At 40.6% G+C, this 15971-nt stretch overlaps 2 protein-coding genes across 4 annotated transcripts; one reads left to right on the top strand and one right to left on the bottom strand.

Moving 5' to 3' along the window:
- Positions 1–159: 159 nt before the first annotated feature.
- On the top strand, positions 160–6503 carry jpt1b (Jupiter microtubule associated homolog 1b). 2 transcript variants are annotated; one of them, XM_048247066.1, is made up of 5 exons: positions 160–447; positions 2626–2765; positions 4336–4472; positions 5181–5208; positions 6003–6503. In XM_048247066.1, the coding sequence occupies exons 1-5, from the start codon at positions 392–394 to the stop codon at positions 6116–6118; spliced, it is 477 nt and encodes a 158-aa protein (XP_048103023.1). In that variant the 5' UTR covers positions 160–391; the 3' UTR covers positions 6119–6503. The 2 variants fall into 2 exon arrangements, with proteins under 2 accessions (XP_048103023.1, XP_048103022.1); XM_048247065.1 differs by having other exon boundaries at positions 178–447; positions 6000–6503.
- Positions 6504–9935: 3432 nt separating this feature from the next.
- On the bottom strand, positions 9936–15711 carry tescb (tescalcin b). 2 transcript variants are annotated; one of them, XM_048246294.1, is made up of 8 exons: positions 15267–15708; positions 12953–13022; positions 12696–12776; positions 12297–12436; positions 12102–12163; positions 10761–10868; positions 10588–10635; positions 9936–10255 (listed from the first exon to the last, which is right to left on the bottom strand). In XM_048246294.1, exons 1-8 carry the CDS (start codon positions 15328–15330, stop codon positions 10178–10180), a joined length of 651 nt encoding a protein of 216 aa, XP_048102251.1. In that variant the 5' UTR covers positions 15331–15708; the 3' UTR covers positions 9936–10177. The 2 variants fall into 2 exon arrangements, with proteins under 2 accessions (XP_048102251.1, XP_048102252.1); XM_048246295.1 differs by lacking the exon at positions 12696–12776 and having other exon boundaries at positions 15267–15711.
- Between the last annotated feature and the right edge of the window lie 260 nt (positions 15712–15971).

Below are 15971 nucleotides of genomic sequence, written 5' to 3'. Positions count from 1 at the left end.
ACTTTAAGGTTGCCACGTGCATGCAAGTGTGCCTATATTTAATGTGAAATACAGGATCATTGTTTTGTCATCATCACACTGTGCTTTACCTTTGGAGAAAATGCTCTTGATTTGAGTTTGGTGACCAGTGTCCTTGAACGATAGATTATGTATCCAATCACAGCGGATATTCCTCAATTCTGACCAACCAAACAGTCTGGAATTCTTGTGGGCTGGGGCTTTTGTGCTGTGGGTCGGAGCAAAGTTGGATCAACGAGCGACGTTACCGTGCTCAGATTACACTTATCTGAAGTCGGGTGGAGTCCATGCGGAATTTGAGGAGAACGGATTTGCCATTTAAAAGCTAGCTAATTCATAGATTTACGAACTATTCAACGTTGCAATTGACATCATGACGACCACTACCACCTTTCAAGGATTGGAACCTGGTTCAAAAAGTAGTTCCAGGTAAATGAAGAATTCTGAAACAAACAAAAGAAAATGGTAGCCACAGCTAACGCTATCCTCTTGAGTTTGACTCCAGAAGACAAGTAACGTTAACAGTAACGTTAACGTTGACTGTATTGCGAACTAATTAGCCTTTCAGTGCGTTCTAGTGCCTGGCATGTTCGTCAGAAAATTGATTTTTATATGTTCAGAAGATAGCAGCTACGTGCATAGACCTAAAACTTTTTGTCCCCCCCTCATTTTTTTTAAATGCTAGCTTTATTTCAACATACATTTGTAATGTCAGCTAGCTGGTCAGAGGGACTAACGTTAACGTTACGATGACTTTAACCTTTATTTCTACAAAGCTGACCATTAAGGAGAAATATTGTAAAACTGCCAGCTACAGATATGGTGTCACTGGCGGTAACGTCAGCTTAGCGGTAACCCAAACTGATTTTTATTTGATTAATTATTGTATCAGAAATAAATGACAAAGTAAGGTTAGTCTATTGCCAGTTTCCATGACATTGAGATGAATAACGTAAAGACATTAGCTATATGTATAGTTTAGAAACGCCCACTATGCATACTGTTATGTGCATTTCCAGTGAATTGCAGTATGTCTAGTTTGATAACTAGAACTAACGGGTACCAAATACTAACCTGGGGTATGAACCGTTAGCTGGTGATGTCCTAAGGATACTGTATGTTGGCCATCATCAGTTCTACTGACCCTTAATGCACGCTCGCTAACATTCACCTGCTAACCTTTGTTTTAGCTACAATCACTGCTTGTCTGACATACGATACTTCACCTGTTTTCATTGAAGAAACCTGTTATTTACAGTGTTTACATGATCAACAGTTTGAAGCTGCTTAAAAACGCCACTGACTCATGCGGCAATTCTCTATTCTTCAAATAGGTATACTAGTGGACACAAGTTGTTAGAGTTTAACGCGTAGAAAGTAAAAGCTGGTGCCAGTTGATTGACATTAGCAGGGATTAAATGTTATAAATCAACACTTTTGCCTTTCCGAGGAAGCCTAATATTAAGTTACCTTATCTTAAATATGGTGCAAGCTAACCTAGTGATGGCTCGTTTTAGCCATTTGGGGATTTCATGTGGCACATCTTCGTGTATTTCAGATAGGTATCTTGCTAAACTGTAGCTATGTTTGTTCGATGAATTAACTAATTAATCTGGCCATTTTAGCTGTCTTAATCGTTTCCCTTAACGTTACTTGGCTTGAGAAACAGCCTCCAGCTCCAGAGATGTAGGTCGAGCAAACTGACTTGGTTTGCTAACACAAACTCGTACGCCTTTTTACTAAAGCTAACTTAACGTTAGAATTCATACTGCCCATCTTAAGACTATTGATTGGATCAGGCTGTAGTCGTCTATTAATTTATTTCGGTTTTGTGTAATTTATTGCTGTACTAATGTGAAATAATTGTCGTTTCATTGTGGGGTGGGGTCTCGAAAATGGCTTTTTCTGCTTTCCGACTGGAAAAGCTTGAGCTCATCTCATCTGGAGGATCGGCCCGATTTCTGTCATTATTGTTAGGCTTTGAAATCAACTGCTTCCAATGTTATATTTTCGATTTTTTAACCTTTAGCCTTAGCATAAATTGATCGACATTTTGATATGGTGGAAAGTTGTGGCATGCCTTATTCGGACAGCTGCTGAGCGTCAGCTGCTGAATTAAAAAGAGGGCTGAGGGGAGGGGTCGCAAAAATGTCCTCTGTCGAGTCATCACCATTCGAGTCGCCACGTTTGTCTAATAATGAGTCGGATCCGAAAGCATTTTTTAGTCTTTCACTTTTGTATAATCGCGAATCCATTGTTTTCCGTTTGTGGACGGTATGGAATGAAAGCCATCCTGCGACTAAGTGCTTGGGAATTTCTGATTGGCTGCCGACCAGCCTGCAGACAGGGGTCGGCTTCAGTCAGTAGGTTGAAACTGTGTGTCTGGTGGAGGGGCTTAAGGAAGCAGACCTTCCCGTGAGAGATCCGGCTCAGCAGCTAATGCTGCGTGTTGTCATGTGCACTGTGTGTACTTGCATATGTGCCTTCCTGTCCTTTCTGCTGTGTAACCACTTTGGTATGCCTCTCCCACACAGCAGGGAAGGGCTGTGCGGTAGACTCCCATGGACTGTCAAATGAGTATTGATCAATAATTACTGGTCTTGACAGGGTGTTGCGACCTCCCGGTGGAGCCTCGAACATATGCTTTGGCACAGACGAGGAGAAACCTGCCCGAAAGAATAAGATGGCCTCCAACATCTTTGCTGAACCGGATGACCCCCACGCTCACCGCAGGAACAACCCACCTGGTAGCCTCACAAACAGAACCCTTTGAAATCTCACCTTTTTTACTCCTAACCTGTTAGACCTGATCTGGCACTGTTTGCTGACCATCTACCTTTAACTACTGACATTCACATGGTACACCTGTCCTATTTTGCCCTTATCTGGGACTCCTGTGCTCTTGTGGTTCCACTGGCATTCTGATCTTGCTATGATCACCTAGTATGTCACCTCTGTCCTTACATATTGTCTCTCTTTCTTTCTTTCTTTCTATCTATTCTCTCTCGTCTCACTCTTTCTATTTTGATTCTGACTTTTTCCCGGTCATCGGGTACGGCTAATCTCTGAACGTCATGTGTGTCTCAACTGACATTGTAAACACGCGGATGATGACAGATCTGCATTGATCTTTGCCTCTTATGTTGATGGTAAAGGACCGGAAAAGAAAAGTAGTCATGGAATTAAGTTAACAGAAGTTTGGTATAGAGAGACGGTTTTAGGTTTTGTGTTTTAATCATGTTTTTGTGAGCAGGTGTTATTTTGGTGCAGTTCAAGCACATAGGCATTAATTACAGGGCTACATGCCTTCGCTATGTTATGGAATGAGCAAATGCATATTTGAAATCTCCTTAAGGTATAGTTTAGACTGGCCATTTAAGTTATGTCTTGTAAAATTAATAACCTGTTAAATAAAAGAGGGTGAGAGAATGTGGAACAATAGTCCGTTGAAGAGATTTAAACTGTGCGTGTTTGCTTTGTGTTCAGTCATTGGATAAATTTGCCTCAGCAGGTACTTTCCAGCCTCTCCTTTTCTCCAGGGTTGTGCATATTGACCCCCTGTGGGTGCCCAGCAGACAGAAGTCATGTGAGGAATGGGTCTGTGATGATACTGCAGGGAGTATGATGAGATACCGAGAGGACTTAATGCTAGGAGGTAGCATGAAGGAGCTGATTGTTTTGCCAGAGCTGCCTTGCAATAAGTTAACTTCATTAGTCAAGGGCTGGGGCGATATGTGAATGGAGTCTCTTGTGTATTTTCCTTCCTTGTCCTGTGTGTGTATTCCTGTGTGTGTGGGGGTTGTAAGACTGTACAGGCTTCAATATGTAGGACATACTGTACAGTGAAGACGGGGGGGAGAGGGAGGCCAGCTTATTTGTTTTGTCTTTGGGTTGTGGTCGTTTGAGGAGCGTCTTAAGTGATTTCTGAGCTGTGCTGCCCTCTGTCAGGATGCAGGGTTTGGGATTTGGACCACAACACGAGTCATCCTGTGTGTGCGTCTGCTTTTTTTTGTGAGGGGGGCTTTTCTGGTTCGCAAAGGAAGTGATGCAGCCTCTGCAAGATGAATCAGACAGACGCGCTGAGGTCAACATGACTGGTCTTTAGCAGACCGTCATAAACCTGTCGTGTGTGTGTGTGTCAGACTTACATTTAGCTGAGTATATTCAGTGTGTGTGTTTCTGTTAAAAAAGCTATCTAAGCACACTGTTTGTGTTTGTGTGTGTGTGTGTGTTTCAGTGTGGAATGTGTGTGTGTATGTATGTGTGTTGTGTTGTAGAGTGTCAGTAGACTAATTGTTCATGTGCCTGTGTGTCCAGGAGGGGAGGCCAGTGGTGTTCTGTGTGGTGAACCGTCCGCTCCGCTGAGGCGCTGCCCCCAAGCACCCATCTACACCGAGCTGGCACCACCACCGGCACCTGAGCCCGAACCCTCGCCCTCCCGAAACAACATCCAGGTGAGCACACCCTCTGGCCTGTGTCCGGTGTGCATCCTCTAGCCATCATTTGCCCTTTCCCTCACTGGGGACCTGGTATGTGATCACACTGCACCAAGTACTCTAGCAGGGGCCCCAGGCAGAAAGACTGCAGTAGGTCTTGAAATGGCTGCATCGCTGTCCGTTTCATCTGATAAGATGGGTCATTTGAATTAGCAAGGTTAAGAGGTGTTATTTAACAGTTTTCATATTTAATGGGTCTTTGAACAGCTCTAATGGTAAAATTTCATAAAACATTGGTGTTTATTACTGTTTATTTCATAGTACTACTCATTTGAGGAGCGTGTATTGATTGCCTTATTTAGTCAAACCCAAAATTAATATCCTTAAGACTGTTCTTTTTTTACTTGAGACAATTTAACTCCTCTTCTGCAATGTATTTGGATGGTAGTTACACCCTTGTAGTCCATGCAAGCACCGGTGGCATCAATACATGTGATCGTTGTTGGATTATGGTGGATGCTCCTTTAAAAAAAAACCTCAGGTTTGGATAGTCGTGAGATTTGTGCTCTGATTGGGAGAGCTGGAGCAGCCTTAGTGAAATCTGGGTCATACTACCAGCCGATGCCGTGTCATAAAATGCTGAGAAAACATGTGGGTGTCTTGGCATATTGGTGTCCCTGGTATGCAGTTCTGAAAATTACATGGCTCTCTGACTTTGTTTTTCAGGTTGAAGATCAGCAGCAGCCTAATGATGGTGAGTTCAGTATCTTAAAATTATTAATTTCTTAAAATTATCTTAAAATGTATAATTCTGTCTTCATATTATGTTCATAAGAGGTATATTTCAGATGCTTTAAACTCCCTAAATGTGTTTAATTCTGTGTGAAACATCTTATTCGCTGAGAGACACTGTGGCACTGTTGCATGTCTTGAGCACAAGTAATGTGCTGTCTGAAGATCAGGAGTGCGCTGAGCATTCCTTTCTATAAACGGCGCTGCATGACACCCATTTGAAAATTATTATCCTAATGAAAGTCTTTGGATAGACTTCACTTTTCCGCATTGCTGTGTGTGAAATAGAAAGCAAACCACAGGGATGAGTTTGCACTGAATACCCATATGAACACGTGATTACAGTTTTCATGCTGAAGCAACAGCATGTGTAACTCTGTAAGCTCTTGATATCTTACTTATGTTATTCCATGTTATTAGCAACTTTGTCAGCTTTCTTTAGTCCCGAACACAACTCTTCATCTGAACTACTTTTCCATGTGTGACATTAACGTAGAAACCTAAACAAAAATGACGTGTTCAGAAGAAACTTGACTGTATTCCTCACTGAATGGGAGTTTCATAAAATGTGCCGTTGCTTTGTACTATTTAAATATTTAGTCAAGCAATAATCCCAAATCTACTCTGCCACTGCACCTAACAAACTACTAAAGTGGGGCCATGGAGGGACACAAGTGATGGTATTTTTTCCAGCCACCCACACACTCATATTCACTGATCTGACATCTGACACCACTCGTTCTGTTTACCTAGAAGCAGAGGACGACCAGCATGAGGAGGCCTCCGAGCGCTCTGCCCCCCCTGCACCAGCTGGGACTCCTGGCGGCAGGAGAAACCCTCCCGGCGGGAAGTCCTCCGTCATCCTGGGTTGAGGGATTCCCACCAGACTCTTGTTTTTTCTTTTTCTTTGTTTGTTTGTTTCATTTATTTTTTTATCATCTTTTGAATTTTTTTAAAGAATCGCCATGCTTTTTTTTTCCCCCCCAGCTCACCCTCGAGCTCCGGGGATGTGATTGTCCTGCACTCTGTTTTCACATTTTTTCTATCAAAACAAAAAGAGAAAAAAAAAGAGCAGAACAGAACGTTGACATGCACTTTATGTTTGTCCTCCCCGCCAGTCAGCTCGTCCTGCGCAGCACAGTGCGTCCAGCTGCAGGTTGAGCTCCTCTCAGCCTGCCCCGTGCGAACGGATTCAAGAAAGACAAAAAATTTGTTGCGCAAAATTTCTAAATACAATAAAGATTGATTATAAAATTGCACTCGTGCACCGTTGCTTTTACCTTAAGTGTCACTTGTTTCTAGGGTGAAAAGGACAGAGTTTGGTCCCCGGGCATTTGGACTTGAAGCAAAACTTTGGCCGGTATTTTTTTTTTTTTGCCTTGAATTGGGGGTTGAGTTGCTAAACTACAGTGTGCCAAAGACATTCTAATCACCAATATTATAGAAGATATGTTTAAGATGTTATTATACAACCCTCTTCTATTAGGTGTTAAACATGTATGTGAGTGCTACTAGAATAAAAACAATTGATCTGAGCAGGTGAAGTTTCTTGGCTGAGTAATTTGGTTTAGTAAAGACTTCTGGTGATTAGGAAGAGGGTCAAAGTTTGGCTTTAATCTTTCCGTAAATCCTGGTCTTTGACCCACTTGTAGTTTCTTAAATGACGGACATTACACTAATGACAGGACTGGGGTAATGGCTATAAGCTTCTTACAGAAGACCAGACCTGCAGAGAACCAGACAGACCTTTTCTTCTCCAGTAACAATGGAAAATCGTGGAGGGAAACTGGCATGGAAAATGTTACACATCCTTTTGTCCATCTAAGGCCATGAAGCCTCTTGTTGAAGAAATGCATTCAGGAACCTGTAGTTGAATGGCTAAAAAATCGATTAGACGGCCAAAAGTGTCGATTTGGATGCTAGTGTTTTGAATTGGTGGAGGCTGCAGATTCATGGTTAATCAGGCAAATGTTAGGCAGGCATGCACTGCACGATAGAGAGATTTGCTTTTTTTTAAAAACGATCTGGAGGAGCTGATAAAACATTGGCACAAATTTGACTACAGTGACCAAAACCAATGTAGGGCATGGGCTAAACCCTTGCATAATACATGTAAAGGGTCAGTAAATTATTGAATGCAAAAGAGGCCTTCCACAGAAATAATAATCCTAATGCTGAACTCTCTTGGGTTGGGTCCCAACTCCGCCTGCAGTTTGGGGGTGTATGAGGTAATATGGTAAATTCTCTCAGACACAGCATTTCACTCTGTCACCTACTGGTGGCAGCATTTGCATGCATTATACAATGTGTGCTGAGAACCCTTTGTATGGGTTGGAAAGGTCGCAATGAGGACATGCCCTTTCAGTTGGATCTAAAATAGAAAGCCCCCCATCATTGAATCAGAGTTCAATCATGAATTTGTTGTAAGTAGTGATGGAATGATGAGGGGTAACATGAAAAGGATGTTTGCTCTTGCCACCTAACAATTCTGGCTTCTGCTTGGTTATGGTGGAAGCCTGATGTACAGAAACCTGTAACATAAAAGTATCATGAAATGACACATTTTCGTACTGCCATACTAGGCCACAAAAAATGGAAAAATCAATACACATGGAAGAATGTGGGTTGTGCTCTATAATTTCTTCAATTTCTACAATCAATCTGGTTAAGTGCAAAATGGAGCTGTACCGCTCTAGAGAAATTTTATGATTTAGGATAACCTCCATTAATGAATCTGTTTATGATAAACAAATAAATAAAATTCCATAGGGGTTAGCACACCATTCTGCATTTGGCACGCACAAATGGATAGCAGTACAGCCTCACACTGGGAATGCTGAAGAAAAATAAACACAATTTGATGTGCATTTCACATTTCATTGCATTTAATATCACTTGGTATAGCATACAATCAGGGAAGTGTGAACTACAGTCTTCATCCTGTCTAAAGGATCAATCATCAGAGGTGCAGTCAGTGCCTCTTACAGTCAAAGGTTATCCTGAAGTATTAGTATAAAACAGTGGTCCCCAAACTACGGACCGCCAACTCATTTTGGGTGGCCCCCCAAAACATGTCCGTGGTATATAGCATGTGGCTCTTATAGGAGTACGACATCGTCAGACAGTCAGACTTGACTTTGATCGTCAAACTATAACCTCCGTAATTTCCCCATTCATTCTCTATGGCGAGTCTTAACAGTACACATGTAATACTCCTTTTGCCCACTGGTGGTTGTTTTGGCGCTGTTTCGCGTTTGCCATCGAAAACGGAATGAAATGTAGGCCTACCTGCAAACAATGTAAGAGGCCTATGCTGACTGCATCAGTGCTCAAAGTATTCTAAACGTTTATCAATTATTTGTTAATAACTAACTAACTTTTATTCAAGTCATATTTCTGGGACTTTCTGGGATAATTATTTCTATTTTTTATTCACACGTTCAAATGTTCATACAGAGTTCAAAGTTCTCATCAGGTGAGTGAAAGTTAGAATGGTGGTCATTTCAGATGTGTTTGACAGCACTTCATAAAACTGTCATAGTTTGATAACTTTAAATTATTTGTAGGATATTGCTTGTTCACAACTTGAGCTGTGTATGCAAAGAAACAGTCTTTTTATTAGTATTATTTCATTTGAGCTACATTTTACACTGATATGGCATGGTGGCAACATAAACACAGCTAGCAATGGTATTTAATTGCAGTAGCCTATGATTAAATGTAATGGAATATTCAACTAAGGTAGACTGCTGTTGTTCAAAGCACTAAGCTATTTATGGTTGATATACTCTGAGTCTCTGGCCCTCTCTTAGAGCCAGGCATAGTGTGCTGGCCCTCGGAAGAAAAAGTTTGGGGACCACTGGTAAAACATGATTTGTGTATCAGTTTTCCATTGTAAAGCTAGACTCGATAGTTTAAGCAACATTCAGATGAATGTGAACAAGCAGAATTATTCTGATATCTCGAGTTATCATACTACATGTAGTTGCATAGATAAGTGCTGTAACCTATTGACTTGGTATGAGAATATTTAATAGGTCATAGCCAAGCATGCATATATAAATTCTACCTATTTTAGAGGCAGAAAAGTAATTATTAACTAGACACAGTCACAGTTTTCAAAGCTTTCAGTCATTCTTTGGCGATGCTGTTGTGGAGTCAATGTGAATAGAACTGGAATTGACACTGGATTTAAGTGTTTTTTCAACAGGTTACTGTTACTGAACAGTGCTGCTAATGTCTTACATGTGTAAATCTCACTTATAGTCTTAGGACATCCAACAGCATATTTTTCAGTTACAATCAAAATTGTTTGATGTCACACTGTCATGGCTTTATGTTAGCCTTGTTAATAAGTACAAACATTAAGCAAAGGAATTAATTTCATGGGATTCAATTTAACCCCCACTTGTGGTATTTTGTGGCGTATATCTGAAGACCAACAGTACCCCCTGGAGGGTAAAGGTGGAAGTACAAATTTTAAACTAAGTGAGCCCCAAGACTTGGAACTGTGGTCCCATTGAAAACAGCTGCTGCTACTACATTAAGGCAATCTGTGTATAAATATAAATATATATATATATATATATATATATATATATATATATATATATATATATATATATATATATATATATATATATATATATAATATAGGCAAGATAATAGTATATATAATATATAGAGCACTATCAATCTGGTTTTGAACTGGATCACCCTGTTTCTTGAAAATGCTTCCAATTTGTACTCATCTACTAGACTATATCTAAAACAAATATTGGTCATATCCACTAAAACAAAACCATCATCATCATATCTGACACATTTGCATAATGCAGAGAAAGATGACTCGAGTCTATAGTGTGCATTATTATACACCCAAAAAGTGTACTTCATGTAACAGTACTGCTGTCATGGGAGGAGGGCCGTGTTCACTTGCAGAGGACGGTGGTGTCAACGTTTAAGAATCGGATGTGCATTCTGCTCTCAATCTCAATCCCCTTCAGGATCTAGTGAGAAATTACATGCATGTAAATATGTGCACAGGAGGTGAACTGAATTTCAAACATTATGGAAGATAAGAAAAGGAAACATCAACAGATGTTCACCCAGCAATAATATCCTGTTAATAATCATTGAACAACATGACATCTTAAACAAATAGCTATACCCCCATGATTAATGATCACAACTCATGTGGCCCCATGTGGTTTATGTGGTTGTATCTTTACATTCTTGCATTCTGTTGTTATCCAGAAAATATAATGCAAAACTTATTTTTACTTTTTCATGGAAAGTAGAAGACAAGTTTGAACAGAATCAAGTAGAGTTGTTTGCAAACCGTCAAAAAATGTTCAAATGTGATCCCTTCATAGAATTCATCTGGCTCCTAAAGCAAAAAGAGTATAAGCTTAACTAAGGACCTGAAAGTTTATACTCTTGATAGTTAGAATTAGTTGAATGACTGTATACACCCTTTTCATTTTAGAAGAGGTAAAGCAAAAGACACTGTACCATGTGCCCCATCGAGATGCTGGCCACCTCCAGCATGGCAGCGTCTGCAATGCCTTTGGCTGTCTCTCTGCACAGAGCACCACTTCGGGAGAGCAGCTCCTCCACCACCTGTGTGGGGGAAAAAACAACAACTCGGGGTTGGTCACCTGTGTTATCTTCAAAAACCTCCTTAAGAACCAACTCTTCTAGTCTGGACATACTTAATCTAGCACTCACCACTAGACTATCCCTCTTCTCTTGACTTAACTTTCAAGATTCAAGAAGCTTTATTGTCACTCCTACATTTTCATGTAGTAGCAAAATTTAGTACGGTAGTTTTTAATCCCAGTTGATAAACAAAGCAACCCACCCCCACCCCCAATAAATATAAATAAAAATAGTAAAACAATTAAAAATAGTGAACAAATATAATAAATGAATTATGGAAGAAGGAAATATCTATCGTTATCGCAGTAAATGACATCAGTGTTCAGGGTGCTCAAGTCCATAAGTAATTCATGACTAAAGTGCTGTGTGTCGGGAGCAGTCTATGGTCAGATCAGAGCAGAGGTGATGAATTTATCAGTCTAACAGCAGATCGAAAGAAACTGTTCCTCAGTCTGGTTGTCTTTGCCTCGATGCTGCGTAGCCTCTTGCCTGATGGGAGGGGGGCAAACAGTCTGTGTGCAGGATGAGTGTCATCCTTCATGATGAGGGAGGCTCTGTTTTTGCACCTGCTGGTGTATATGTCCTCAGTGGTGGGTAGGCTGCAGCTGATGGTCCGCTGAGCCAGCTTAACCACTCGCTGCAGTGCCTTCTTGTCTGCAGCAGAGCAGCTGCCATACCACACCGTAATGCAGGAGGAGAGGATGCTCTCCACTCCGCACCTGTAGAAGGAGGTGAGTATGGCAGGACACAGACCAGCTTGCATAAGAAATAAAGCCGCTGATGTGCTTTCTTAACGAGGCATGTTGTGTTGTATCTCCATTCCAGCCCATTTGAGATGTGCACCCCCAGATATTTAAAGAAAGAGACAACTTCAACCTCTTCAGCTTAACTTGATCTGTCATTCGATTATATGCGAGTAGTACTTATTGCTGCATAATGCTGCACTAACAGGTCCTAGTCGCACTGTATCTTTATTTTCACTTTTTTTGTAAGTCGCTTTGGATAAAAACGTCAGCAAAATAACTAAATATTAATGTAAATGTGTTCATGGTCTATTTACAATTGTAGTGCCTTTGTAGTACAATTGTAGTATTTTAGTGCAATTGTAGTATAAAACATTTGCAATAATGTGACTGACACACACACACACACACACACACACACAAATAAGTAAGTGTGAGAAAGCTGGCTCACATGTCTGTATTCCTCCAGGGTTATAGTTCCATCGTTGTCAGTGTCATGCATGTTGAACAAAACTGGAATGAAAACAAAGAGGTCTATTTTTAATGACACAGGTTTCCTGGTTAGTTCTAAAATATCTGTAAATCTCCAAGTCACGTGTTCTACAACATGATCAACTATGTTCCATGACTCGTCCATGCAGCTTACAGCGGAGTTTGACTCTCCTCAGCTCTTCACGCTGCTCCTCAGTCATATTCAGTGATGGGGGTCTGAAGTATGACATGACAGTGAGGAACTCTTCAAAGCCAATCTCCTCTACAGTTCCCCCACCATGGGACTGAAAGTTTCTACAGAGAGATGAAATGTCACTTACAATATGATGCTCTTTGTATGGGCAGTGTACTTTGGCCATAATGAGACAGCCATAGCCTATGGCACCACAAAATAATGTCAATAATAATATGCAATAATATAATTTTTTTGACACAAAACCTTAAAGTATATAGCTACAGTATATTGTTAAAGCTGAATGAGAGAAGGAACAGATTTAAGTCTGCAATGTCAATAAAAGTCATGAAAAGCACCTCGTCTTACCTACAGCCCTACCTTTTGTCAAAGAAGGCCTCTATAATCTGTGCTCGAATGGGATTGCAGGCGAGGTCTGGGATTTTATTTAAGTCATCTTTCCTACAAGTACAGCAAATAATATTCTGGTCGTGTAAAGTATATTTTTGGACACAATAGCCTTGACCATGTCAATGACTAAATTAATAAATATTCACTAAATGTACAGTGTTATTATATTACAAAACATATAAAACAACGCAATGGGTCTAGTGTGCTCAGAAACTAAGGGTGCCTACCGAAGTGTGTCTTCATTGTGGCTCAGCTGTTTGAAACGATTGTGTAGGTTCCCAATTTGCTCGAGAGAAACTGAGGAAAAAAGGCACACATGAACGAGGAAGAGAAGATCCTCAGGGAACAGTGCACAGACAGATCTTTGTTGTGAACTGCTGAAGGAAATCCAAGGATTTAAGTGTGTGAGTCATGCAAACCCTTTTATCTTAAAAGGCTGCTTGTTTTCTATTTTGATCAAATAGGACTGTGAACTTTATAAAGAAATCTAATTTTACAGGACACAACATCTACCACAATAAAAAATCTTGTATAATGCTGTAATATGCCAATGGTTTAAAAATACTTTACGAAATTCCAACCACAATGAATGGCATGCAAACAAACAATACAATGTGGGCAGGTCACCCACAAACAAACAAAAATCTTTTTAAAAAGCTTTGAAGAGATGGTTCTTGTTCATTGGAACAGGTAATACTGGTCATGCTCAGGCAATGATATGGCCTTTTTTCATGGCAGAGAGCTCATCCTTCAGCTTTTTAAAATAGACTAATTGAACCCAAGATCATTCAAAGTGTTTGTTAAGGTTAACAAGGTGTCTCACTGCAACAACATACATCTATGGTGTATGAGGATACCTGACTGAAAATGCACTGCAGAATCAAACTTTATAATATGCCAAAAACTGGCTTTTCAAGTTTGAGTGCTTATTTGCATTGTCTACAGAGCTCCCTATCAATGACAATTGCTTTCAAATATACTAACTACATACAACTATTAAATGTGAATACAGTTTCAATGTATAAAATCATTCTATATGTTATTTATTACTGTATCAGTGTCAAACTGTGAAGATAGGATTAGCTCTCAATTTATGCTTTCTCTGAGTTCACAGCATTATTCCTCGACCAAGGGGATACGTTCAGAGGAAAGAGAGGAGAACAGACGGGGTCCAATGATGGGATAGTAGCAACATATTTTCATAAAGCCTCATGCTGACCATATGACCAACAGATGATCAAGCCAAGCTCTCACGAGTAAGGATAACCTCCTACGTCCATCTCTGCAGGAGAGGACTATTATGTCCTGCTGTTGATAGAGGGAGGTAAGATTTTAAATCCTTCCCCACTTGAGGGTTAATCTTTTAAACCACATCTCTGGCCCAAACAAAATCCCAAACAGTGCAGCTCTCCTCCTGAGATAAACCTTGGTGACATCTTAATGCAGAGAGAAGCTGGCAAGACTGCTCTTCTGCAGCCTCAGAGGAAGGACCCGTGGGGGGGAGATAAGGAGGAGGGCCTGACTAATGGAGGCCGTGCTCCACCACACTCCCCCATAGAATCAGAGGCAGAGATCTCTGCCCACAAATACACTCATATAAAGGCAAGCAAGCACACACGTGGAAGACAATGTTTCAGAGCACTGAAACATACACTGCCAGTTGCAAGGTCATTAGCTTTCAAATACAATGCTGATTCAGTTGGGACAGCCAGGTGGCATGCTTTGAGATGGAAACATTATTCAAATACATGTAAACAAACAGGTGGCTCTGAACTGGTCAAGAGGAACTTGTTATGAGAGAGGTCTTCAGCAATGAGCTGGTTAGAAGACTTCTAAAGAGATTAGGTTCAGAACCAGTTCTGCTTTGGGCTGTTTAATGTTGGGAGACAGCAGTCTTTTTAAAGAATTAAGGTGACAGCTGGCGATCATGTTACACCAGGAAGTCAGATAATCATAATAAGTCCATACAATCAAGAGATACCTGTGTCTTGTTAAAGCAGATGTGTTTATGTAAAGAAATAAACTTGCTTGCATCATGAATTTTTAAGATTGGCACTCTAGGGTTGTATAACACTCTTAAAAGTGTTCCTGTCGAGAAAAGGTCTATCCATTATTCATCTCACGTACCGATGCAAGGGCATCTTTCCATTACAATGTTTTCGCGAAAATGAAAATGTATTTGTTTAGCACTTTAAATTGGACAAGGGGTCCCATGATCCAAAAATAGTTCTAAGATATGCAGTAGCAAAGCATGTCCCCAAAACATTAGCCTGTTCTCAGTCGCTGACAGGGATCTAAATAGGTCGCAAAAGCCTTTGAAGAGTTTAAAAAAGATGTTCATACAGTTTTAATTTCAGAGATCGAGTTTAGATGATCATATCATATTGGTAAAGTTTAACATCAGGTTTACATACCTTGACGCTTGTAGCCTACATTAGGCTACCATTATCCAACACCTCACTAAATAACCAAGTGTTGTAACATGCTTTAGACATCATAAAGTTCTAAGTGACGATTCGTTAATTATCCTGTCATACTTACATCCAGTCTTGTCGGCAAAGTCTCTGTATCTATGATCTTGAGGTACCGAATGGAATCCTCCCATAGCGCGTCCTTTGCGTTTAATTTTTACTGTGTAACCAAAATGATAGATTATCTTTTCGCAATTCTTTGCTAAAGCGCTAGTTCAACTTCCTTATCCTGAGTCCTGAGTCTCTAGCACTTGCACTTCTGCAGTGCAATGACAAACACTGTTGTGGTTACATGTGAATAAATGCACACTGTTTCTCAGCAGCACAGGTTAGGCTACTTCCCCACGGTCCTAGCGCATGGGTAGCCAAAATAACCAGGCTACACTCCGACGCAGATTCTTGCAGGTGGGTCAAATGTGCTTCGTTTGGTTGTGATCGACTTGTGATAACTGGTCTGGTAATAACATGCTGCGTCGAATGCCCCATGTTATTAATGCATTTTGGAATAGTCTCTCCAGCATCTGTCGCAGTCACAGTCGGTCGCTCAGGTAGTGGCAGATGACGTCTAGCTCCTCACTGACAATACAGCTCATGCTTTGAGTGAGACACACACACACACACACACACACACACACACAAAACAACTTAACAAAAGCCAAGGACATAGACAAGGATCTTCTAGACCATAGATGGGTAAGCACTGTGAAACAGTTCACTGCAGTTGCTGCCTAGAAAGCCATCAGGTCATCGTGATCCTACAGTACCTGAGGGATTG

This window comes from Alosa alosa, chromosome 6, assembly GCF_017589495.1.
Source record: "Alosa alosa isolate M-15738 ecotype Scorff River chromosome 6, AALO_Geno_1.1, whole genome shotgun sequence".
Taxonomy (NCBI): domain Eukaryota; kingdom Metazoa; phylum Chordata; class Actinopteri; order Clupeiformes; family Clupeidae; genus Alosa; species Alosa alosa.
This window is presented reverse-complemented; position numbering and strand designations above follow the sequence as displayed.

Coding starts and splice junctions, on each gene's coding strand:
- jpt1b (XM_048247065.1), top strand. CDS start 392: ATGACGACCACTACCACCTTTCAAGGATTGGAACCTGGTTCAAAAAGT. Junction 448..2,625: donor GGTTCAAAAAGTAGTTCCAG/GTAAATGAAGAA, acceptor TGGTCTTGACAG/GGTGTTGCGACCTCCCGGTG. Junction 2,766..4,335: donor CCGCAGGAACAACCCACCTG/GTAGCCTCACAA, acceptor CTGTGTGTCCAG/GAGGGGAGGCCAGTGGTGTT.
- tescb (XM_048246294.1), bottom strand. CDS start 15,330: ATGGGAGGATTCCATTCGGTACCTCAAGATCATAGATACAGAGACTTT. Junction 12,437..12,695: donor GAGGCCTTCTTTGACAAAAG/GTAGGGCTGTAG, acceptor ATCTCTCTGTAG/AAACTTTCAGTCCCATGGTG. Junction 10,869..12,101: donor CCCTGGAGGAATACAGACAT/GTGAGCCAGCTT, acceptor TCCCCCACACAG/GTGGTGGAGGAGCTGCTCTC.